This window comes from Oncorhynchus kisutch, linkage group LG26 (genome assembly GCF_002021735.2).
Source record: "Oncorhynchus kisutch isolate 150728-3 linkage group LG26, Okis_V2, whole genome shotgun sequence".
Taxonomy (NCBI): Eukaryota; Metazoa; Chordata; class Actinopteri; order Salmoniformes; family Salmonidae; genus Oncorhynchus; species Oncorhynchus kisutch.
The window spans coordinates 32,522,134-32,548,469 of record NC_034199.2 but is presented as its reverse complement, the minus strand read 5'-3'; the positions used below and the strand labels follow the sequence as shown (position 1 = coordinate 32,548,469).

General features: G+C 42.3%; 1 protein-coding gene across 2 annotated transcripts; it reads right to left on the bottom strand.

The window, feature by feature from the left end:
- Nucleotides 1-16,040: 16,040 nt before the first annotated feature.
- LOC109871134 (zinc finger protein 148) lies at nucleotides 16,041-26,087 on the bottom strand. 2 transcript variants are annotated; one of them, XM_020461974.2, is made up of 7 exons: nucleotides 25,856-26,087; nucleotides 24,800-25,108; nucleotides 24,462-24,587; nucleotides 24,119-24,242; nucleotides 23,866-23,949; nucleotides 23,625-23,743; nucleotides 16,041-23,383 (listed from the first exon to the last, which is right to left on the bottom strand). In XM_020461974.2, exons 2-7 carry the CDS (start codon nucleotides 25,082-25,084, stop codon nucleotides 21,737-21,739), a joined length of 2,385 nt encoding a protein of 794 aa, XP_020317563.1. In that variant the 5' UTR covers nucleotides 25,085-25,108; nucleotides 25,856-26,087; the 3' UTR covers nucleotides 16,041-21,736. The 2 variants fall into 2 exon arrangements, with proteins under 2 accessions (XP_020317563.1, XP_020317564.1); XM_020461975.2 differs by having other exon boundaries at nucleotides 25,860-26,087.
- Between the last annotated feature and the right edge of the window lie 249 nt (nucleotides 26,088-26,336).

Genomic DNA, 26,336 nt, shown 5'->3' with positions numbered 1-26,336 from the left:
ACTAAGCTAAGGACTATGGAACTAAACACCTCCCTCTGCAACTGGATCCTGGACTTCCTGATGGTCCGCCCCCAGGTGGTAAGAGTAGGCAACAACACATCTGCCAAGCTGATCCTTAACACTGGGGATCCTTAACACTGGGGCCCCTCAGGAGTGTGTACTTAGTCCCCTCCTGTATTCCCTGTTCACCCATGACTGCGTGGCCAAACACGACTCCACCACCATCATTAAGTTTGCTGACGACACAACAGTGGTAGGCCTGATCACCGACAACGATGAGACAGCCTATAGGGAGGAGGTCAGAGAACTGGCAGTGTGGTGCAAGGACAACAGCCTCTCCCTCATTGTGAGCAAGACAAATGAGATGATCGTGGACTACAGGAAAAGGCGGGCCAACAGGCCCCCGTTAACATCGATGGGGCTGAAGTGGAGCGGGTCAAGAGTTTCAAGTTCCTTAATGTCCACATCACCAACAAAATATCATGGTCCAAACATACCAAGACAGTCGTGAAGAGGGCACGACAAAACCTTTTCCCCCTCAGGAGACTGAAAAGATTTGGCATGGGTCCCCAGATCCTCAAAAGGTTCTATAGCTGCACCATCGAGAGCATCCTAACTGGTTGCATCACCACCTGGTATGGCAACTGCTCAGCATCTGACCGTAAGGCGGGTAGTGCGAACTGCCCAGTACATCACTGGGACCAAGCTTCCTGCCATCCAGGACCTATATAATAGGCGGTGTCAGAGGAAAGCCCATAAAATTGTCAGAGACTCCAGTCACCCAAGTTATAGAGTGTTTCTCTGCTACCGCACGGCAAGCGGTACAGGAGCACCAAGTCTAGGACCAAAAGGCTCCTCAACAGCTTCTACCCCCAAGACATTAGACTGCTGAACAGTTCATAAAAATCGCCACCGGACAATTTACATTTGTAAAATCGCCCCCCCTCTCTCTCCCTTTTGTACACTGCTGCTACTCGCTGTTTGTTTGTAACCTATGCATAGTCACTTCGCCCCCACCTACATGAACATACTACCTCAACTAGCCTGGACCCCTGCACACTGACTCGGTACCGGTGCCCCCTGTATATAGCCTCGTTATTGTTATTCTTATTGTGTTACTTTTTATTATTACTTTTTATTTTAGTTTACTTGGTAAATATGTTCTTCTTCTTGAACTGCACTGTTGGTTAAGGGCTTGTAAGTAAGCACAGTCTTGTTGTATTCGGTGCATGTGGCAAATCAAGTTTGATTTTATTTATTCTATCTAACCTTAACCACACTGCTAACCTTATGCTTAACCTTAAATTAAGACCAAAAAGCACATTTTGGTTTTCATGAATTTTTACGATATAGCTAATTTTGACTTTGTGGCTGTGGTAACTAGAGGAAATCGCTTTCTTGATCTCCAGCAACAATGGCCACAAAATCCTTGTACATTCCATGACCCACTGAGACCTCCCTCTATCCAAACAAAGATAAGGTCACTGAAGTACAAGTGAACAGAGACAGGCCCAGGCAGGTTGTGTCCCAAAGGACACCCTATTCCCAATAGCCCCAGCTCTGGTCAAAAGTTGTACACTATATAGGGAATAGGGTGCCATTTGGGACACAACCCCAGTGTCCATGAGCTCCACTCTAATGGTGTTCAGACTGACCAAGTTCACCGGACACAGCTCTTCCCACTCCTCTCATTCATCCACACTGACCAAACGTAAATCAACCTTGTGCGTGAGTGCATGCATGCTGACTGGAGACCATAGAGATCCTATGATTCACTTTTATATATATTTCTGTGTTTATGACCCTTGATAACATGCCTCTCCGAGCACTGAGCAGAGTCACCACAGCCAGGACCTTGTTCATTAGGAGGAGACCCTGATTTTCTGATTGGAGGACCCTTCATAGTACAACAGGAAAGGATGATGTGGTGCTTGGTCTCAAGCACTCTCTCTTTTTGTCATTGTTCAAAAATGTGGGTGAGCCCGGTTAACACCCTACAACCTAAACCATGAAACACATTATGGAACTTCATGTCTGTTCGATCTGGAAAAGGGTTTAAATTAATATCGGGAGAGACGAGAGAGAGAGATAAGAGGAAGAGAGAACGAGAGAGGGAAATGGAGAGAGAAAAAAGGAGAGAGATTGTGTTTTGTGATGAAGTGACAACACTGTCTCCAGCGTAATAAATATGAACCAATAGACTAGCTTTGGTTACAGGAATTAGACCATGAAATCCCACTGGTTAAATAAATGAACCCATGCATGTATGATGCAAATGCTCTACCATGTGAGGACAGAGGTTATTCCTCGTATTAGTTATGAAGAAGATGACTTTATTGTCCAGTTCACATAAATGTCCATTGTAAAACAAATCTTTATCCCACTGCTCTACAACACTGGTTTTTGTTAGTCTCAGTAGTGGGTTGTAGATTTTCATTTTACCTGAGAGTCAGACTACACTACTGCAGCCAGGAAGGACTTGTCAGTCTACATCATTAAATAGCTACATGAACTGGGAAAGGAAGTTAAGATCACTTCACAAATCAAAGCGTTTCTAGTTTAAAGGGTTAGGCGTATTCCCATTTGACTCATAATGAGTTTTCCACACAGAACACAGATCAGTGTGGCAGGATAACGATGCAGGAATGTTAAAGAGAGATTTAGAAGAGGTTTCAAAACGTATTCATATATCACTACAAAGTTATGCCACTAGCTTCTGAATTCTCCCACGAGGAACTGTTAGTTAATCCTTCCTTTATGCCCTCTCAGATCTCCATACCGCCTCGGGTTGTCTGACATCAAGAGTACAGTCATAGTCAGTAAAGCACTATAGAAGCAGGTTGATGGGGTATAGAAAACTGCAACCATATAGCTGTTATTAGCGTAATAAGCAATAACTAAACCTTTACTACAACATTTCTGTAACATAGACAACAATTTCATCTACATCATCCATGACCAGAAACACATCAATCTTGCCAGAAAAGACAGCATTAACCGTTGAGAGTACCCTGACCCTATGCCGACTAGGCCAGCTCCTCAAATCACCAGTCTGATTAAGTGTTATCAAACTATAAACACATCTGGATGGCAGCTCATTTTTCCAGCCACTGGCAGGTAACCCGCCAAACCAGGCCATGCAGCGCTCAGCCAAGTGTGTATCCAATATGGCACCCTTTCCCTTATATAGTGCACTACTTTTGACCAGAGCTCTATTGGCCCTGGTAAAAAGTAGTGCACTATATAGAGAATAGCGTGTCGTTTCAGACACAGTCCTAGTCTCCTACACTGGAGGACCCAGTGGCTCCGTGCCAAAGCATGAGGTCACTTAAAAACACAGCAGCAACTTAATTGGAAAAACCTTGGCAATCCACTGCCTCAATTTCACTAGGCCACAACCACGAGATGTGGTCCATATGCCAGCTCTGGTGTCTGTGTCCCAAATGGCACCCTATTCCCTTGGGGACTCTGGTCAAAAGTAGTGCACTATGCAGGGAATAGGGATAAATTTGGCACGCAGGCCTGGACTCTGGGTTCTGACTGAGAAGGGGGAGAGGATCATAAGGAATGAAAGGTTTGAACTGGAGAGGAGAGACATGGTGGGCAAAAGGCTGGGGTAAGGTTTACGGTTTCAGCTTCCTGAACTAAACCAACTCCCACCACCACCATTGACTCTAGTCCTTGTGGTTTGTAAAAATAAAAATAAATATATATATATTTTTTTATCCCAGGCCCTACAGGTAAATGGTGTTTTTGCATCCCAAATGGAACACTATTTCCTAATCAGTGCATTACTTTCGACCATGGGCTCAGGTCAAAAGTAGTGCACTACATAGGGAGTAGGGTGCCATTTGAGATGCATACTGTGCTTTACCCCTGGCCTGGACAGGAAGTGGATAATCAGTGAGAACAGGAAGAGCAGGGATCAACTTCCTGTTGAATGCTGGGGAAAGAATACATACCGTCTAAAAGCACACCCACCCCTTCCTCATCATGAAAAACCTTCTGGGTAAACATTACACAAGATTTAGTGCTGCCCAAGTCAATTAAACTTACCTCAGGGCTGATTGCGCTCTATGCATTATCTTTGTTCATAAGCTACTACACAGGCATGCACAAACACACACACAGTCTTGTTTTAATAACCTTGAGTCACATTCAAAATCCAATTTTTCATAACCCTTAACCTAACCCTAACCTTTAACCCTAACACTAATTCTAACCCCCCTAGAAATAAACTTTTTCCTTGTGGGGGACTGGCAAAATGTCCCCAGTTGTTCTAATTTTTGATTGTTTACTATTCCTTTGGAGATTTATGGTCCCCACAAGTATAGTTAAACATGTTCACACACACAAATAGTCTGGAAACTTCAAACTGTGATGGGGACTAAACAAGGCTCTCTACAAGGTGATTCTATTTGACCAAGGGGAAGAACTAGGTATGCTTATAAGCTACAGCTACTGCATAAGAGCATGATGTAAGAGGTGCAGTATATTTGCAACAAAGCTAGAGGGCTGAGAGATGGTTTATGAACTCTGAAGTCAGTAAATACAAAAGCCTGGAGGATTACCACAGGCTATATTATGCCACAATGACACCTACTGGAGAAAACAGTTAATAGATCCTGTAATCTAGGCTACACAAGAACAACTCCACCACTGTGCTACTCCTGGCACTCAACTCTACTCTGTCAGATCTACAGGCAAACAAGAGTTACATGTGATTTTGTGTACTATGTCACGTACACACCTATGTCACGTACACACCTATGTCACGTACACGCTAGTAGTATCAGCTGGAGATGGATGATCCATTTACCCCCGGCGAGGTTAATACCCAGAAAGCAGAGCAGGATAGCCACTGACATAAATTCATTATTGAAATACATTCTGTTCAGATAAACTGAAATTAAGTGGCCTTTCAGAAGGTATACTGTATATTATCAACAAGTGGACAACACTACATTCAGCAGTTATATAGCATGACTTTAAAAGAATCTCAGAACTGTTATATTGATATGGCCTACTACGGTAACAGGCCCCATATTCATAGGGCCTCAGAGTAAGGCTGATCTAGGACCAGCCACCTTGCCTGACGACTGAATTTATTTCCGCTGCTCTATCGATCACTGTCACACCCTAATCAGTTTCACCTGTCCTCGTTATTGTCTCCACCCCCTCCAGGTGTCGCTTGTTTTTCCTAGTGTATTTATCCCTGGGTTTTCTGTCTCTCTGTGACAGTTCGTCTTGTATGTTTCCAAGTCAACCAGCGGTTTTCCCGCTCTCCTGCTTTTTGCATGGTCCTTTTTCTAGTCCTCCCGGTAATGACCCTTGCCTGTTTCTGGACTTTGTACCCGACTGCCTGACCATTCTGCCTGAAACTGCCATCCTAGAAGTCTTTTCTGTCTTCAAAATGAGGGGCGTAGATAACAAATTCATCAGCGATTGGGTTGTCTAACAAATCAAATCAATCAGAGAATCAAAGTTGATAATGTTGTCGTGTAGGCTGGCTCTAGCCCATCCTATTTGGAAACGACCAAGTCAAGAAGTATTATGCCGAGTTAGTGGTTCAGCCAAACTATTTTTCACTTGCAAAGGTAGCAAAAGCCAACATTTCCAGTATGCTAGCAGAGCTTAAATGATCCAAAGCCACAGGCCTGTATAATATTCCTGCAAGGTTTCTTGTAGATTCTGCTGAGCAAATTGCCCTTCGTATTACACATATCGCTAATCTCTCTCTTGAACAAGGCATCTTTCCCATGGACATGAAACACACTACAGTTCTACCTCTGTATAAGAACGGGACAAAGTCTGACCCTGGGAATTATAGGCCTGTATCTATCCTCAGTGTAACATCAAAGATCCTGGAGAGAGTTCTACATGAGCAAATTTATGAATATGGCAATAAACAAAGTCTAATTTATGATTTTCAGTCAGGGTTTAGAAAAACATACTCCACTGATTCATGTCTACTTTACTTGACTGACTTCATCAGGAAAGAGATTGATGAGGGAAATCTGTGTGGAATGGTACTGCTTGACCTACAGAAGGCCTTTGATACAGTTAACCACTGTCTCCTAATCTCCAAACTGGAGGCACTGGGGTTAAGCAGTATCCCTCTAGGCTGGGTAAAGTCCTATTTATCAGGAAGGGAGCAAGTAGTAGAGGCAAGGCCTCCCGGGTGGCCGGGCCAGTACTCGCTAACCAAAGGTTGCCAGGTGCACGGTGTTTCCTCCGACACATTGGTGCAACTGGCTTCCCGGTTGGATGGCGCTGTGTTAAGAAGCAGTGCGGCTTGGTTGGGTTGTGCATCGGAGGACGCATGACTTTCAACCATCGTCTCTCCCGAGCCCGTACGGAAGTTGTAGCGATGAGACAAGATAGTAGCTACTAAACAATTGGATACCACGAAATTGGGGAGAAAAGGGGGTAAAATAAATAAAAATAAAAAAGTAGTAGAGGATACTTAGCACAGAGCTTAATTAGCACAGAGCTTACTAACATTAGCAAATAGCTTGGAGATAATAAGCTATCTCTGCACTTAGGTAAAACTGAGGCAATTATTTTTGGACCCAGACCTAAATTGAGTAGGTCCTCTGAAATCAGCGTGGAGTTAGGGGGTGAGGTGCTGACTACTAAAACCTCTGTTAGGTACCTGGGATGTATCCTTGATGGAAGCTTGGGAGGTGTGAGCATGGCCACTTAAGTGATAGGGAAGTTTAATGGTAGGACTAGAAAGTCCAAGCTGCTTGATAAGGACTCCATGAAAGTGCTAGCCACTGCCCTCTTTCAATGTTATTTTGCCTACGCTAGTACTTCCTGGTTTGGGGGCTTATCTAAGCTTATGAAGGGGAAGCTCCAGATAGCCCAGAATAAGCTGATCAGGGTAGTATTGAAGGTGAGGCCACGTACTCACATATACAGGAGCTGCTTTCAGGAACTAAACTGGCTGCCTGTTGAGGCTGGGGTGTCCCAGATTAGACTAGGTTTGGTTGACAGGAGTATTTATGTTTCTGCACCCAGATATCTAACTGATTACTTTCCCCGTGTTGGGATGCACACAATCACAGCACCAGATCAGGTGCTGGGACAGGTACTTTCTTGTATACTGGAGCCTCAGAATGGAATGACTTGCCTCTGCCCATAAAAATAACGTCCTCTCTGGACAGCTTTAAAAATAAAGTAAAACACTGTTTGATGTCTTCTGTGCCCAGATGAACAACCCCTAGGATGAAACTGGAATGATGAGATTGATGTTCTTCTTCTTTGATTTTTGTTTTATTATCTCGCTGTCAACTGTGTTCAACCATGTTCGACTTTGTCTAGCACCTTGTTTCAACAGGACCACATTGGAAAGAAATCTCAGAATTGATTGTGTGTTATCCTCAATGATTTTACTCATGCACATGTATGGCTTATTCAAGTTTTATGTGCGCTTGTTTTTTTTAAATGGTCAAATTAATAAATTAAACTAAACAACCCATTGGTTTCTTGGACCAATCAGAATGGTCAGAATGGGGGAGGCAGACAAATCCATACTCATTATGGAGAACAAACGTCAGTTGGCCGGAGCAATGTTGATGGGTAGCCAGGCAACCAGCCCCTCCCCCTATCCATACAGTCTTATTCATTATGATCTAAAAGGAAAAGCTGATCCTAGATCAGCACTACTACTCCCGAGATGCTTTATAAATACAGACCCAGATATCCGGTGAGAGTTAAAACAAGAAAAATGTGGAAGAAACATGATTAAAGTCAATTAGAAAATGAAAACAGAGAAATCATTATAATGTAAGAGTTACTACGCAACCAAATCCTTTTCATTACACCTTTGTGGCTTACATTTCTTAATTTAAAATCGAATAAACCCCATGAGTGCTTTTCCCCCCGCAACCCAATTACATATGGGAAAGTGCTTTCTATATATATTTTTCTATTTTCATGATTTCCAAAATTGACCATTTTAATCTAACAGAAAAGTATATACGTATATTTGTAAATCACAAATGCTTTGAGCAACAGCCACCTTTGCAGTGGAACCTATTTTGACAGAAAAGAGGATATGTATATAAAAGTGATCGCAGAAATAAATAAAATATCCTCTACCAAACGTTTGACTCCATTTAGCATCAAGGGAAGAGTTCAATTGAGACCTCGTCTCAAGGGAGAATTTAGAGAAGTCTGTCACGTGACTTTGCAAACTGACTTGACAATTGGCAATAGTCAATTGGGAGGTGATTCCAGAACGTGATGAGGCCTGGAACTGCGACCGGAAGTTCTGATTGAAGGTGCTGAAAGTCTGATGCAACCAAGAAGACAGAGCAGGACAGCCACAGACATCCCTCTAACGGCCCACTCACTCTGCAGGCTTTGAGAACCCTGTGATGTAAATAGTTCCAACCACACACTGTTGAAATCAGAACACACACAGAAGACATGCATAAGACCTTTAAATGTAAACATATTGATTTATCTTTTTATTTATTTAGCTTTATAATCTTTGTATTTAAAGGTGAATTGACTGACAATACATTTTGCTTTACCACAATAACCTTGGGAAGGAAGGTTTGAGTCAAATCAAATCCAATCTATTTATAAATCCCTTCTTACATCAGCTGGTATCTCAAAGTGTTGTACAGAAACCCAGCCTAAAATCCAAAACAGCAAGCAATGCAGGTGTAGAAGCACAGTGGCTAGGAAAAACTCCCTAGAAAGGCCAGAATTTAGAAAGAAACCTAGAGAGGAACCAGGCTATGAGGAGTGGCCAGTCCTCTTCTGGCTGTGCCGGGTGGAGATTATAACAGAACATGGCCAAGATGTTCAAATGTTAGATGACCAGCAGGGTCAAATAATAATAATCACAGTGGTTGTCAAGGGTGCAACAGGTCAGCACCTCAGCAGTAAATGTCAGTTGACTTTTCATAGCCGAAAGAGAAAGAGAGAAATTAGAGAGCATACTTAAATTCACACAGGACACTGGATAAGACAGGAGAAATACTCCAGATATAACAGACTGACCCTAACCCCCTGACACATAAACTACTGCAGCATAAATACTGGAGGCTGAGACAGGAGGGGTCGGGAGACACTGTGGCCCCATCCGACGATTCCCCCGGACAGGGACAAACAGGCAGGATATAACCCCACCCACTTTGCCAAAGCACAGCCCGCACACCACAAGAGGGATATCTTCAACCACCAACTTACCATCCAGAGACAAGGCCGAGTATAGCCCACAAAGATCTCCGCCACGGCACAACCCAAGGGGGGGTGCCAACCCAGACAGGAAGATCACGTCAGTGACTCAACCCACTCAAGTGACGCACCCCTCCTAGGGACGGCATGGAAGAGCACCAGTAAGCCAGTGACTCAGCACCTGTAATAGGGTTAGAGGCAGAGAATCCCTGTGGAAAGAGGGGAACCGGCCAGGCAGAGACAGCAGAGCGGTTAGTTGCTCCAGTGCCTTTCCGTGCAATCATAGGACATACTGAAGAGATGAGTCTTCATTAAAGACATAAATGTTGAGACCGAGTCTGCGTCTCTCACATGGGTAGGCAGGCCATTCCATAAATCAAATCAAATCAAATCAAATTTATTTATATAGCCCTTCGTACATCAGCTGATATCTCAAAGTGCTGTACAGAAACCCAGCCTAAAACCCCAAACAGCAAGCAATGCAGGTGTAGAAGCACGGTGGCTAGGAAAAACTCCCTAGAAAGGCCAATACCTAGGAAGAAACCTAGAGAGGAACCAGGCTATGTGGGGTGGCCAGTCCTCTTCTGGCTGTGCCGGGTGGAGATTATAACAGAACATGGCCAAGATGTTCAAATGTTCATAAATGACCAGCATGGTCGAATAATAATAAGGCAGAACAGTTGAAACTGGAGCAGCAGCACAGTCAGGTGGAAGTTGAAACTGGAGCAGCAGTATGGCCAGGTGGACTGGGGACAGCAAGGAGTCATCATGTCAGGTAGTCCTGGGGCATGGTCCTAGGGCTCAGGTCAGTTGAAACTGGAACAGCAGCATGGCCAGGTGGACTGGGGACAGCAAGGAGTCATCATGTCAGGTAGTCCTGGGGCATGGTCCTAGGGCTCAGGTCCTCCGAGAGAGAGAAAGAAAGAGAGAAGGAGAGAATTAGAGAACGCACACTTAGATTCACACAGGACACCGAATAGGACAGGAGAAGTACTCCAGATATAACAAACTGACCCCAGCCCCCCGACACAAACTACTGCAGCATAAATACTGGAGGCTGAGACAGGAGGGGTCAGGAGACACTGTGGCCCCATCCGAGGACACCCCCGGACAGGGCCAAACAGGAAGGATATAACCCCACCCACTTTGCCAAAGCACAGCCCCCACACCACTAGAGGGATATCTTCAACCACCAACTTACCATCCTGAGACAAGGCTGAGTATAGCCCACAAAGATCTCCGCCACGGCACAACCCAAGGGGGGGGGGCGCCAACCCAGACAGGATGACCACAACAGTGAATCAACCCACTCAGGTGACGCACCCCCTCCAGGGACGGCATGAGAGAGCCCCAGCAAGCCAGTGACTCAGCCCCTGTAATAGGGTTAGAGGCAGAGAATCCCAGTGGAAAGAGGGGAACCGGCCAGGCAGAGACAGCAAGGGCGGTTCGTTGCTCCAGAGCCTTTCCGTTCACCTTCCCACTCCTGGGCCAGACTACACTCAATCATATGACCCACTGAAGAGATGAGTCTTCAGTAAAGACTTAAAGGTTGAGACCGAGTTTGCGTCTCTGACATGGGTAGGCAGACCGTTCCATAAAAATGGAGCTCTATAGGAGAAAGCCCTGCCTCCAGCTGTTTGCTTAGAAATTCTAGGGACAATTAGGAGGCCTGCGTCTTGTGACCGTAGCGTACGTGTAGGTATGAACGGCAGGACCAAATCAGAGAGATAGGTAGGAGCAAGCCCATGTAATGCTTTGTAGGTTAGCAGTAAAACCTTGAAATCAGCCCTTGCTTTGACAGGAAGCCAGTGTAGAGAGGCTAGCACTGGAGTAATATGATCAAATTTTTTGGTTCTAGTCAGGATTCTAGCAGCCGTATTTAGCACTAACTGAAGTTTATTTAGTGCTTTATCCGGGTAGCCAGAAAATAGAGCATTGCAGTAGTCTAACCTAGAAGTGACAAAAGCATGGATTAATTTTTCTGCATCATTTTTGGACAGAAAGTTTCTGATTTTTGCAATGTTACGTAGATGGAAAAAAGCTGTCCTCGAAATGGTCTTGATATGTTCTTCAAAAGAGAGATCAGGGTCCAGAGTAACGCCGAGGTCCTTCACAGTTTTATTTGAGACGACTGTACAACCACTAAGATTAATTGTCAGATTCAACAGAAGATCTCTTTGTTTCTTGGGACCTAGAACAAGCATCTCTGTTTTGTCCGAGTTTAATAGTAGAAAGTTTGCAGCCATCCACTTCCTTATGTCTGAAACACATGCTTCTAGCGAGGGCAATTTTGGGGCTTCACCATGTTTCATTGAAATGTACAGCTGTGTGTCATCCGCATAGCAGTGAAAGAAAGCCCTGCCATAAAAATGGAACTCTATAGAAGAAAGCCCTGCCTCCAGCTGTTTGCTTAGAAAATATAGGGACAGTTAGGAGGCCTGTGTCTCGTGACCGTAGCGTACGTGTAGGTATGCACGGCAGGACCAAACCGGAACGATAGGTAGGAGCAAGCCCATGTAATGCTTTGTAGGTTAGCAGTAAAACCTTGAAATCAGCCCTTTCCTTAACAGGAAGTAATATGATCAAATTTTGGGGTTCTAGTCAAGATTCTAGCAGCCGTGTTCAGCACTAACTGAAGTTTGGTTAGTGCTTTATCCGGGTAGCCGGAAAGTAGAGCATTGCAGTAGTCTAACCTAGAAGTGACAAAAGCATGGATACATTTTTCTGCATCATTTTTGGACAGAAAGTTTCTGATTTTTGCAATGTTACGTAAATGGAAAAAAGCTGTCCTTGAAACAGTCTTGATATGTTCGTCGAAAGAGAGATCAGGGTCCAGAGTAACGCCGAGGTCCTTCACAGTTTTATTTGAGACGACTGTACAACCATCAAGATTAATTGTCAGATTCAACTGAAGATCTCTTTGTTTCTTGGGACCTAGAACAAGCATCTCTGTTTTGTCAGAGTTTAAAAGTAGAACATTTGCAGCCATCCACTTCCTTATGTCGGAAACACAGGCTTCCAGCGAGGGCAATTTTGGGGCTTCACCATGTTTCATCGAAATGTAGGGCTGTGTGTCATCCGCATAGCAGTGAAAGTTAACATTATATTTCTGAATGACATCACCAAGAGGTAAAAATATATAGTGAAAACAATAGCGGTCCTAAAACTGAACCTTGAGGAACACCAACATTTACAGTTGATTTGTCAGAAGACAAACCATCCACAGAGACAAACTGATAACTTTCCGACAGATAAGATCTAAGCCAGGCCATAACTTTTCCGTGTAGACCAATTTGGGTTTCCAATCTCTCTAAAAGAATGTGGTGATCGATGGTATCAAAAGCAGCACTAAGGTCTAGGAGCACGAGGACAGATGCAGAGCCTTGGTCTGACGCCATTAAAAGGTAATTTACCACCTTCATAAGTGCAGTATCAGTGCTACGAGGGGGTCTAAAACCAGACTGAAGCGTTTCGTATACATTGTTTGTCTTCAGGAAGGCAGTGAGTTGCTGCGCAACAGCTTTTTCTAACATTTTCGAGAGGAATGGAAGATTTGAAATATGCCGATAGTTTTTTATCTTTTCTGGGTCAAGGTTTTGACTTTTTCAAGAGAGGCTTTATTACTGCCACTTTTAGTGAGTTTGATACACATCCGGTGGATAGAGAGCCGTTTATTAGTTTAGTTGGAATAGGGTCCAGTATGCAGCTTCAAGGTTTAGAGGCCATGATTATTTTCATCAGTGTGTCAAGAGATATAGTACTAAAACACTTGAGTGTCTCCCTTGATCCTAGGTCCTGGCAGAGTTGTGCATACTCAGAACAACTGAGCTTTGGAGGAATACGTAGATTTAAAGAGGAGTCCATTATTTGCTTTCTAATGATCATGATCTTTTCCTCAAAGAAGTTCATGAATTTATCACTGTTGAAGTGAAAGCAATCCTCTCTTGGGGATTGCTGCTTTTTAGTTAGCTTTGCGACAGTATAAAAAATAAATTTAGGATTGTTCTTATTTTCTTCAATTAAGTTGGAAAAATAGCGTGATCGAGCAGCAGTGAGGGCTCTTTGATTCGACACGGTACTGTCTTTCCAAGCTAGTCATAAGACTTCCAGTTTGGTGTGGCGCCATTTCCGTTCCAATTTTCTGGAAGAATGCTTCAGAGCTTGGGTATTTTCTGTATACCAGGGAGCTAGTTTCTTATGACAAATGTTTTTGGTTTTTAGGGGTGCGACTGCATCAACGGTATTGTGCAAGGTTAAATTTAGTTCCTCAGCTAGGTGGTTAACTGATTTTTGTAATCTGACGTCATTGGGTAGGCGGAGGGAGTCTGGAAGTGCATCTAGGAATCTTTGGGTTGTCCGAGAATTTATAGCACGGCATTTGATGATCCTTGATTGGGGTCTGAGCAGATTATTTGTTGCGATTGCAAACGTAATAAAATGGTGGTCCAATAGTCCAGGATTATGAGGAAAAAGGATCCACAACATTTATTCCACGGGACAAAACTAGGTCCAGAGTATGACTGTGGCAGTGAGTAGGTCCGGAGACATGTTGGACAAAACCCACTGAGTCGATGATGGCTCCGAAAGCCTTTTGGAGTGGGTCTGTGGAATTTTTCATGTGAATATTATCTGCCATGAGTACAAGGTCCGATAGGAATTCAGGGAACTCAGTGAGGAACGCTGTATATGGTCCAGGAGGCCTGTAAACAGTAGCTATAAAAAGTGATCGAGTAGGCTGCATAGATTTCATTACTAGAAGCTCAAAAGAAGAAAACGTCTGTTTTTTTTTTGTAAATTGAAATTTGTTATCATGAATGTTAGCAACACCTCCGCCTTTGCAGGATGCACGGGGGATATGGTCACTAGTGTAACCAGGAGGTGAGGACTCAGTAAATTCATCAGGCTTAAGCCATGTTTCAGTCAGGCCAATCACATCAAGATTATGATCAGTGATTAGTTCATTGACTATAACTGCCTTGGAAGTGAGGGATCTAACATTAAGTAGCCCTGTTTTGAGATGTGAGGTATCACAATCTCTTTCAATAATGGCAGGAACGGAGGAGCTTTTTTTTCCAGTGAGATTGCTAAGGCGAACACCGCCATGTTTAGTTTTACCTAACCTAGGTCGAGGCACAGACACGGACTCAATGGGGATAGCTGAGCTGACTACACTGACTGTGCTAGTGGCAGACTCCACTAAGCTGGCAGGGTTGCTAAAAGCCTGCTGCCTGGCCTGTACCCTATCTCATTGCGGAGCTGGAGGAGTTAGAGCCCTGTCTATGTTGGTAGATAAGATGAGAGCACCCCTCCAGCTAGGATGGAGTCCGTCACTCCTCAACAGGTCAGGCTTGGTCCTATTTGTGGGTGAGTCCCAGAAAGAGAGGCAATTATCTACAAAATCTATGTTTTGGGAGGGACAGAAAACAGTGAAAGCACTTTAACAGTAAATATCTAGTCCCCCCATTTTTAGGGATCATAAGTATTTGGACAAATTCAATCAAATTTAGTTAAAAGTTTAGTATTTGTTTACATATTCCTGGCACACAATGACTACATCAAGCTTGTTGGATGCATTTTCAGTTAGGTTTGGTTGTGTTTCGCATTATGTTGTGCCCAATAGAAATGAATGGTAAATCATGTGTACTGTATACTTTTATTATAAATAGGAATAGAATATGTTTCTGATCAAAATGCTAATCTCCCCTGGTATTGGTGATTTGTATATGTTTTTTAACTTCCCCAGGTAAATTGACTGACAACACATTCTCCTTTACAGCAACGACCTGGGGAATAGTTACAGGGGAGAGGAGGGGGATGAATGAGCCAATTGTAAACTGGGGATTATTAGGTGGACATGATGGTATGAAGGCCAGATTGGGAATTAGCCAGGACACCGGGGTTAACACCCCTACTCTTACGATAAGTGCCATGGGATCTTTAGTGACCACAGAGTCAGGATAACAGTTTAATTTGCCATCAAAATGACGGCACCCTACATAGGGCAATGTCCACAATCACTGCCCTGGGGCATATTTTTATTTTGACAGGAGGAAAGGGTGCCTCCTACTGGACCTCCAACACCACTTCCAGCAGAATCTGGTCTCCAATCGAGGGACTACCCTGCTTAGCTTCAGAAGCGAGCCAGCAGTGGGATGCAGGATGGTGTGCTGTTGGTAATGGCGAGAGGGCATGTATGGGGGGGACATGATCTTTGAGTAAATGTAAATTTCTTACTCATCATTATTCATGAATTTACCACAGGTAGACTCCAATCAGGTTGTTGAGACATCTCAAAGATGATCAATGGAAACAGGATGCACCTGAGCTCAATTTCAAGTCTCATGACAAAGGGTCTGAATAGTTATGTAAATAAGGCATTTCCGTTTTTTATTTTTGATCAATTAAATTTCTAAAAACCTGTTTTCACTTTGTCATTATAGGGTAGTGTGTGTATATTGATGCATTTTTTTATTTAATCAATTTTAGAATAAGGCTGTAACATAACAAAATGTGGAAAAAAGGAAAGGGTCTGAATACTTGCCAAATGCACTGTACATTTTGGTTTTGACCAATGACAATTTAAAGGTGTGTTGCTTTGCTCCAAAAAGATACAGCTAGGCTAAAGTCCTTTGTTAGTTTTAACCAACCTTCAAATGGGCAGTTGTCAGCAATTGGGTTTTAATAACGTATCAAATTCAGAAGTGTAATTTGTGTATTTTATATGCCTCATGATGGAAAATAACCGAATCAATATCAAAACATTTCTTCAATAAATAATATTAATATATACCTATAAAGAACAATTATATAATTATTATACTTCCAAGAAACCAGTAGGCCTACTGTATGGATAATTATTTTTATTTGGAAGGACATGATAAAGAATCAAAAACCAACAATTGAAGAATCAGATTTTTCACAAGTCCATATAATATATTGCATAAATCTAATAGAACTTTACTGAAATAAAATAAGCTACAATTAAAGCAGTACATGACATATAATATCCAGTTCAATGGAATCGACAACTAAAAGACCATGCAAATCAACATCTTGCTTTTGATCAACCATCTGTGAAATATAATAATTCATCATAACTTGACTAACAATGAGTTTACTATCCTTCCTTCTGTAGCTCAATGATAGAACATCTGAGTCAAAATAACTCTCAAAGGAAGAAGCTCTTGTCCACAACTGCCAAAGAAGCTCAACATATCCAAAATCAAAGAATTATCTGATATTAACTGAGGACTGTCTGCAATAATGACTATATGACATACATACTTCAGAGCCTTTTTACAAGCAACATATTTTTCAAAAATAGAAGAAAGCATCTATCAAAAAGTTTAACATTTATACTTTTCCCCCCAATCTGATGAAACAAGTTTCATTTTTTCCCAGCTTATACAAGGACACTTATGGTCAGTTTATGGATAGGGGGTTACTGTAAGTGGTGGAACTGTCCCAAAAATGGGTTGCTTTTTCACAACCATAAGAGCAATCTTTTCAGTTCCTCTCGGTATGCAGTTGAAGGAACATTTTGGGTCTCAAACTTATACTGTAAGTTCAAATCTAAGATAGTCGTGGAAAAATACACATACAACTATACACCGTGCTTTTGAAAGTGCTTTCTTTCACCGGTGTACAGTAGGTTTAGTTAAACCCATACAATCAGATAACGGAGCCAAAAATTAAATTTCACATCTCATGACTGACTACAGGTCAACATTTCAGTTATATGTCACACATTGAATAATCAATTGTTGATGAATTTACGAGGATGATGCCACAGGTATTCTTCAAACTGACAGTCCAGTCCACACTACAATACTGGAACTATTATTTCATGTAAGGATGGGCGGACTTTAATTACTGCGAGTCGAATCATAGCTGGTCAAATCACTAATGAGGGAAATAAAATAGAAAAATAGGTGGAAAAAACCTATGGTTTCACAGAACATGAAGTGACAAACATTAAACTGCATTGAAAATCTAATGAAAAGTGGCTCCATAAAACATTGTACACCAGTCCTCACTGTAGCTACAACCACCAGGTTGTCCAGAACTGAAAATACACAAGCCAAAGATATTCTACTTATTTACAGCAGAGATACCAACTATCTATACATTCTACAGAGGGAATGTTTACAGAGTAAAGTTTAGTAGCTGTTGAATCCAGAACGAGGGTATTCATTTGTCCCTGATTGTCAGTAGAAATGTAACAAGTGAGAGCTAGCATTTGATGTAAAAAACAATGTTGACATAATATAACTAACATGACGGTAGCTATCAATTCTATAAGCAAAACAATGTAACTTTAAAAGACATGAACAACAAAGCACAAAAAGAAAGACATCATGCAAGACAAAATAGCAAGAACGAAATGACTAAGGCAATATAACAAGAAAAATCATTTCATTTTGTCAAGGTAACTTTCAAAAGTGGCTGTTATTGTGTTTCGCTTCACATGCAACAATTATATCAATCTGTTACAACAAATACCATAGAAACCCAACAATGCAAGAGAGTCTCAACAAAATATATCTCAAACCTTTTCTGTAACCTCTGCCAAATATGCACAACTATTCAGAAAGTTAGGCAGTGTGTAATACAGTAATAGCTATAAAGAAATAACCATTCACTTAAAATGTCATCGTGCAATTCAAATCTTAATTTTCAGAACTTTCTTAGCCACTAAAAGCCATCCTACCACTTTTGCTAATGTGAGAGCACACAGATAAAACACCCTAACAATAGATTACCGGTAGATAAAACATTTATCATATCTGTGCTACAAAATATAGAAAATCGGAAGAGATGCCAGTGGTCAGTCTTTGCTGTAATAGCAAGAGGGGTAAAATGTTTGAAAGGGACGTCCTTTTAAAGAGCAGAAAGTTCCACTTTCATAGTAAATAACTTTGAATTGCGTTAGTTTCAGAAAGTGCAGATGGGGCTAGTATATTTAATTGACAGTCACCAAAAATGACTATGAAACATATGGGGATGGCTGGAAATATTTTTAAAAAGGCACTGATGACAACTAATGAAGATATTTTCCAGGACAGGAGCCTAAATTAAAGACAAATTTGAATCTCTTACAACTATATGTGCAATGTAGGATATAAAGTACTGCGGAATGGGCAATTCTCTTACAAAAAAAAAATCACGTTTCCAGCAACAGTTTTTATGTGAGTAAAGTCAAAACGTATAAAATAATCACGATAGTTGTGATGGAAAGCAGAAGTTTCAGTACAATTCTATTAATGCCCACAGATAATGTTCTTTCAACATGGATCTTTTGGTGTTGGTAAAATATATTAGGCAAGAAATGGCAGTGGAAATGCCCTTACGTGCAAATATTGATATAAGAACCATCATTTTGAAGTAAACTTGGGAGTCATGGGATGATATGGTGTGTGGTCCTCCCACTTCGACTCATCGGGAAAGCATGCAATTTATTAGGCTAAAGATGAAATAAGTTATGAACTTCACAGGAAGGTGAAAGTGCAAGCTTGACGTTGTTTTCCAATAAATATATTGAGTGTCTTATTCTGGTGACATGATGATCTATGCTTGGCTGCCATTTTAAAATATTCTCGCTCTTATCCATAATTTCATCATCTAGATAGCCAAGCCGCACTGTGTCTGCGAGCTGTTGGCTATAGAGAACACATGCAAAGACCAGAGTTGGCACATTCCCTATATAATAAAATTTGGGTGGGACAAAACAGTAGAGTTGAAAACGCAATTTTTAATTTAATCTCAAAAGTTATGGGGACGACGTCATCACGCACAGCCTTTTATCCACAACAAGTTAATTAGTTGTAAACATCTCTGGTGGGAAAATGTGCATATTGTTTTTAATGCAGAGTTTAGAATATTCGCATGAAAATCTGTCACCAACTGCATGGAAACCTAACTACGCTGACATACATTCACCCGTAATAAAGTGTGTACAAAACACAATGATTATTTGATATAACTTTACGGGGTGATTTCCCACTCTACTCATGGATTTTCCCCCTTGCGGTCTTCACCTGCTACTGGGAAAACAGCCGTAAGACTACCAACACCTTCTAGAGAGACTTAAGTCTCCAATGACGGCTTAGATTGATACATCTGCAATGAACCATGATTTGTTTCCCAATAAGTGCATGCAACATAACTGTATAACATTTCGATAACCAATAACAAAGCATTTAGGTTCTCATTTGAACCATGATCTAAACCCTAAAAAGATCATCAATTAACCTCACTTAAGGTACATTGTGCAAACATAATTTAATATTCAGACAAATTACATTTGTTTAGTATCTTTAGATTATTTAGAATGGTCAAGACCAACCTATTTCTATCAAGTACTATTGATTTGGATGAAGAATGACTTAGACTATATACACACACAAAAGTATGTGGACACCCCTTCAAATTGGTGGATTGGGCTATTTCAGCCACACATGTTGCGGACAAGTGTATAAAATCTAGCACACAGCCATGGAATCTCCACAGACAAACATTGACACTCACTACCGAGTTCCAAACTGCCTCTGGAAGAAACATCAGCACAAAAATGGTTTGTTTGTCAGGAGCTTCATGAAATACTTTTCCATGGCCGAGCAGCCGCACACAAGCCTAAGAACATCATACGCAATGCCAAGCGTTGTCTGGAGTGGTGTAAAGCTATCCGCCATTGGACTCTCGAGCAGTGGAAATGCGTTCTCTAGAGTGATGAATCACGTTTTACCATATGGCAGTCCGACGGACAAATCTGGGTTTGGCTGATACCAGGAGTACGCTACCGGCCCCAATGCATAATGCCAAATGTAAAGTTTGATGGAGGAATAATGATCCCAGTCTGTTTTTCATGGTTCAGACTAGGTCCTTTACTGTAGGGAAAACTTAAGACTACAGCATACAATGACATTCTAGACAATTCTGTACCTCCAACTTTGTGGCAACAGTTTGGGGAAAGCCCTTTCCTGTTTTAGCATAACAATACCCCCGTGCACAAAGCGAGGTCCATACAGAAATGGTTTGTCAAGATCGTTGTGGAAGAACTTGACTGGCCTGCAGAGCCCTGACCTCAACCCCATCACACACCTTTGGGATGAATTGGAAACCCAACTGCGAGTCAGGCTTAATCGCTCAACATCAGTGCCCAACCTCACTGATAGTCGTGGCTGAATGGAACCAAGTCCCTGCAGCAATGTTCCAGCATTTAGTAGAAAGCCTTCCCATAAGAGTGTTATAGCAGCAAAGGGGGGACAAATTCCATATTAATGCACAGGATTTTGGAATGAGATGTTTGATGAGCAGGTGTCCACATACTTTTGGTTATGTAGTGTACTTCATTCCACACCAACCACCATACATTTCTTCCAGGGGAGAGCTTTGAATCAAGTGACTTTAAACTAAGACTTATTCAATCAAAAGATCAAATACAAATAAAATCATATTTCAGGCTACACACCATGAAAAAGGAATTTAGCAAGCAACTGAAGAAAACATTCTTTACATAAATGTGAAATGAATTCTGTTCAGATAAACTGAAACGAAAAGGTCTTATAGCAGGTATTCTGTACATGATCAACAAGTGGACAACACTACATTCAGCAGTTATATAGCATGACTTTAGAAGAATCTCAGAACTGTTATATTGACATGGCCTATGGTAACAGGCCCCGTATTCATAGGGCCTCAGAGTAAGAGTGCTGATCTAGGACCAGCCACCTTGCCTGACGGCTCACCCCAAATGTATTTCCGCTGCCCTATCGATTGCTACATACATTCTGTCTGAAACTTACATCCTAGAAGTTGTTTGTGCGACTTCAAAATGAGGGGAGTTGTACAAAACAAATTCAATGGCGATTGGGTCATCTAACAAATCTAATCAGAGTATCACAGTTGATAACGTCACGTTGGCTGGCCCTAGCACAACTAATTGGTTTCTGGAACGAATTAGATAGGTCAGAATGTGCTTGCATTCTACAAATCATTGGGGGAGGCAAGCGATGTTGATTGGTAGCCAGGCAACCCCCCCCATCCATACAATCTTATTCATTATGATCTAAAAGGAAAAGCTGATCCTAGATCAGCACTACTCCGAGATGCTTTATAAATACAGACCCAGATATCCGGTGAGAGTTAAAGCAAGAAAAATGTGGAAGAAACATTATTAAAGTCAATTAGAAAATGAAAACAGAGAAATCATTATAATGTAAGAGTTAACTATGCAACCAAATCCTTTTCATTACACCTTTGTGGCTTACATTTCTTAATTTAAAATCGAATAAACCCCATGAGTGCTTTTCCCCCCGCAACCCAATTACATATGGGAAAGTGCTTCTCATACAGATATTTTCCCCCCCTATTTTAATGATTACCAAAATTGACCATTTTAATCTAACAGAAAAGTATATTTTTTTTAATCACAAATGCTTTGAGCAACAGCCACCTTTGCAGTGGAACCTATTTGGCAGAACAGAGGATATGTATATAAAAGTGCCTTCCAAAATGATCGCAGAAATAAATAAAAATATCCTCAACCAAACGTTTGACTCCTTGTAGCATCAGGGGAAGAGTTCAATTGAGACCTCGTCTCAAGGGAGAATTCAGAGAAGTCTGTTCCATGACTTCGCAGACTGACTTGTCCATTGGCAATAGTAAATTGGGAGGTGATTCCAGAACGTGACGAGGCCTGGAACTGTGACCGGAAGTTCTGATCGAAGGTGCTGATTTGAAAAGTCTGATGCAACCCTTGAGCATCAGTCTTTTTTGAGGATGCAACTTCCTCCAGAAAGTCCTCGGTTGGCGACACAGCTGAGGGGGTCGTTTCGTCCCCTGAAAATGAGAAAGAGTGCTGGGAATCCCCTACAAGTAGTCCAAAATGGGGTTTCTCCAAGGTAGAGCGTAGTGGAGAGTTCATCCCTGACCTACCAGTGGTAAACCTGCTGGGGGAAGGGTTCTGTTTCTCTGTGGAGAACAGAGGCTGGTTGGAGAGACTGGGGCTCTCGGTGACAAAGGTAAGACTCTGGCTGCTCAAGTAGCTATCGTTCTGGCTGGTCCTCTCCAGTGCTTGCTGAAGGAACTTTGAGTACTCATGCAGGAGGCTAGACTTCTCTGCTGGTGGGGCTTGAGGGTTACCTCCCAGGCTCTCTACCGGGCTGGCCTCAGACACATCCGAGGAGTTGATGGAGATGCTGGAGGTCACCTCCGTGTCAGCCACACTGAAAGAGATATCAGGTTGCCCATTGGCCTTGTTTGAGTAGTGGTCCAGGAGAGTCTGGAGAACCTCATCCGGGAGAACGTTCTTGTCGTGGTTGGACTTGATCTCGACGCTCAACGGCTGTGGTTCCAAGATGGTGGCGGGAACAGTTTCGTCGATGACATTGGCCACTGCGGCTTGTCTAATGGAAGGCTGGGACGTGATGCTGCTTACATTCAGGGCATAATTGCGGTTGTTGGACAAAGTGGCCTGCTGGAGATACCTCTTCTTCTTCAGGAACTGCATTGCATCATCGTAGTTTGTGCTGCTGGATGCTGGTTTCGTCTGCCCTCCTTGGAGAGCATCTACTGGCTCCAGGTCAGAATTGGCCACATCCACATCCAGAAGACCTTGTTTGTCCACGATCTCAAACGTGTACCTGGTGATTTTGCCATCTTCAAAAGAGGACAAAGGGGACAGACTCACAGGTGGTTCGGGTTCAGTTGGTTGCTTCAAACTCCTCTTGGGGACCTTCTTAAGGACCAACTTGGGAGGATGAATCTCCTCAGAGGAGAGATTCTCCCCACCCAGCCCCAAATGCTGCTCGCCGGACGAGTCTGGAAGCTCCACAGAATAATCTGCCACCACATACTCATCTTTGACCACCTTGGAGGTAACTGCATAGAGAGGTAGACATTCGATTTTGTTCGGTCTTTGCTCCACCTCCTTATCCATGGCGCCAAGAGAAGCGACCGTGGCAACGTCTTCAGTGACAGCAGCTGAGCATTGAGACTTGTCTGAAGTCTTCAAGCGTTTCTTCTTGGGCAGCGAGCACTCTTTGGCAGAGAAGGAAAAGCCCAGAGATTCTGTGTTGCGCAGGAGTCCTCCATCTTTCCCCGCTGCTGCAGCCTTGTGGGCTTTCCTCTCCTTCATCTCATGGCACATGCGCCTGTGCTTTAGAACCCGGTCAGTTCTGGAGAAGTACTGTGGAAAACAAACCGAATGGGTTTGTGGCATACATGGATAGTAGTAGAATAAATGTTTTTAAAGAATGCTATATAAACCAGTTTTAAACTAGAATTTGAACTAGTGTATACTATTTGTGCCATCTTGTTAACTCCTAAGGTCATTGTCTATCATGGCAAACCATAGGAGTTGGCTATACAGCACAAACAGATATGGGACCCGGCCATTGAGATGTGCTTTGATAACATAAATAACCAACCTGGTGGCAGTAGTCACATTGATAGGGCTTCTCTCCACTGTGGGTCCTTCTGTGCCTCTCCATGTGGTATTTCTGAATGAACCTCATGCCACACTCCTCACAGCGGAAGGGCTTCTCACCTGACAAAGTCAAAGGGACAGCTCATTCTGTGGGCTAGTAACATCAACATTCAACAGGTGGGATCTTTGACTAACCATTGGCTAACATAGTTAAAGCATAGCTTCGTGGGGCATTCTCTTACCAGTGTGGATCTTCTCATGTCTCTGGAGAAGGTACTTCTGTATGAAGCGCATATCACACTGGCTGCACTGAAATGGCTTCTCACCTGAAACCAAGCAAGTTGATCAGTTAAACCATATTTTTCTTGCTTATATTCAATGGGATATTGTGTTAGTTACAATTTCTGCATAATACGTAGGCTTACAGCATAGGGCCTAGATCATAGTTTTGTTAATTTAATGTAAAGCAAGAGGCTTGACTGTCATAAGACATACCAGTGTGGATGAATACATGTCTTTGTAGATGGTAGTTGGTTCGGAAGGCTGCGTTGCAGTGCACACACACATGACACTTTGGACTCTGGAGACCCAATGACCCATCCTCATTGATGGTGAGAATCTAAAAAGAGAGATACATGGAAAGACAAGGACAAGAAATGTGTCAATTCACAATTTATTTACAACTGAAGCTGGGTGAGCCTTCACAAAATAATAATAATGGTTTTCATGTTGCTAGTTTTGGCAACAGAATTTGTCAAGTCCCAAAATAAATATGTAATCTGCACAGACCATGTGGTTATAACCTGATTTAAATGCAAAATGTATTATACATTTGCACCTTGGCAGGAGAGCGCTGCTTTCGCTTCTTCTTCTTGTGACACTCTGTGAGGTCTCTGGGCTTTCTTTCTTTCTTCCCCAGCATTAGTTGATCAGAAGTCAGCTTCAACTCTTGTTTGATGCTTACCTACAAAACATTGTTTCATGTTTGAATTTCACTGCTTAAAGTCAGAATGATTCTTCGCTCAATGGGTGAATCTCAAAAGTCTTCCAAATGAAGACCGGGAGAAGAGAGGAAGTAAGGAATGACGAAAGACTTGAGATTCACCCAGTGTCACGATTTACAGCATGTATGGCAAGAAGACTGGCAATAAGAATGTATGCATGACATGGACTCACAGGCAGCTTGTGTGAGAGTCTCTGATTCATTCCCCATTCCCTGCCATTCACAGTCTCCTCATGTACCACCATCTCATCAGTTGGGATCAGGTCATGGGACACCATTGAAACCCCTGTCAGGTCATCATCATCCTCTTCATCATCGTCTGCTAACAGGGGGTGGTGATCTAACCCCCGCTCGCCCAGGGTCATGACGACTGGACCTCCACCCCCTAACCCCACACTCTCATCCACTCCCCCACCACACTTCAGCAGCATCCCCTCCAGCTTGTCATCAATGTTCATCTTAACTTAGAGGGACCTACGTGTCTGTGGGGTCAAATGAGGACAGAAGTATTAGCTAGCTAACGAGTTACTGTAACTTAGTTAAAGACAACGAAAACATTTAGCTACATTTAAGAGGGGTCATCATTGAGTAATCTCGGGTTTAGCTGACAGTTACCTAGCTGAATAACTAACAAACAAAACCTTGTTTGTCAGCCAACTGAATAATTACTGTAGCCATCAACAATCCCGTTAAATCAAAATAACACAGCGAGCGTTAGCTTACTAACGTTAGCTAGTTTTAGTACTACGGCTATTGTACATAGTAGTAGCTAGGCTAACAACATAATATGTCGCTATAAAATAAATTGAGCGGTCAACTAGCTAACTAAATGAACTACATTTAGACGTTAGATGTTAAGATGATTGGTAGCTTTAGTTAGCTAAACAAGCAACACAACTAGCCAGCTAACGTTAGATACCTATCAGTGTTGACAGGCAACGTTAGCTAACTAGCAGTAGCCTGTTAGCTAGCTTGCTAACTTGGTTAGCAGTGAATAGCAAACGTTAGCTAGCTAGGCCTGATCAGAAACAACAACCCAGAAGATCTGGTAAGAACTCAAGTCAAGATTTAGGTTAGCTTCACTCAAGTGAAATCGAGAAGTAGCTAATGCACGGCAGAACACAGTTCACAACTAGCTAGCTGTCTAGATAACGTTTCTAACCAAATATATGTATTACTAACGTTAGCATTAGCTAAAATAGCTAACGTAACGTTTTTAGACTGCTTACCTACTTTGGAGTCTAATAAGGTCGTTTAGCAGTCATGGTTAATCTGCAAAAGTGTATCCGCTGTGTGATATAGGCCGCGAGAGAAAGAAACGTCACCGCATTTGGCCCAACTGCAGTGCATGGGGAATGTACGTTATACTATCTAGTTTGCGTTGTGATGTCGTTTACCTGTAGCAAACATTTTGTAAGTAAACCAAGATTGACCACAACGTGTCGATTCCAATGGGAACAAATGAGTCATAGTGGGCAGAACAAGCAAAGAAGATGGGCAGAGCCAAGCATAAGCTAGCGAGATCCTATTGGCGTGTTCTAGCACAAATCTGCATATGTCCATTAGGGAACGCCTACTCTGTAAAGTGAGCGAGTGCAATAACTCAATTGGTCTTCTAAACCTTCTAAACAACGTGATTTAAAAAATCGTTTGCAAATGGTAAAGTCTACAAATCTTAGTCCACTCTTTTCATAACATGAATTAGTTTGG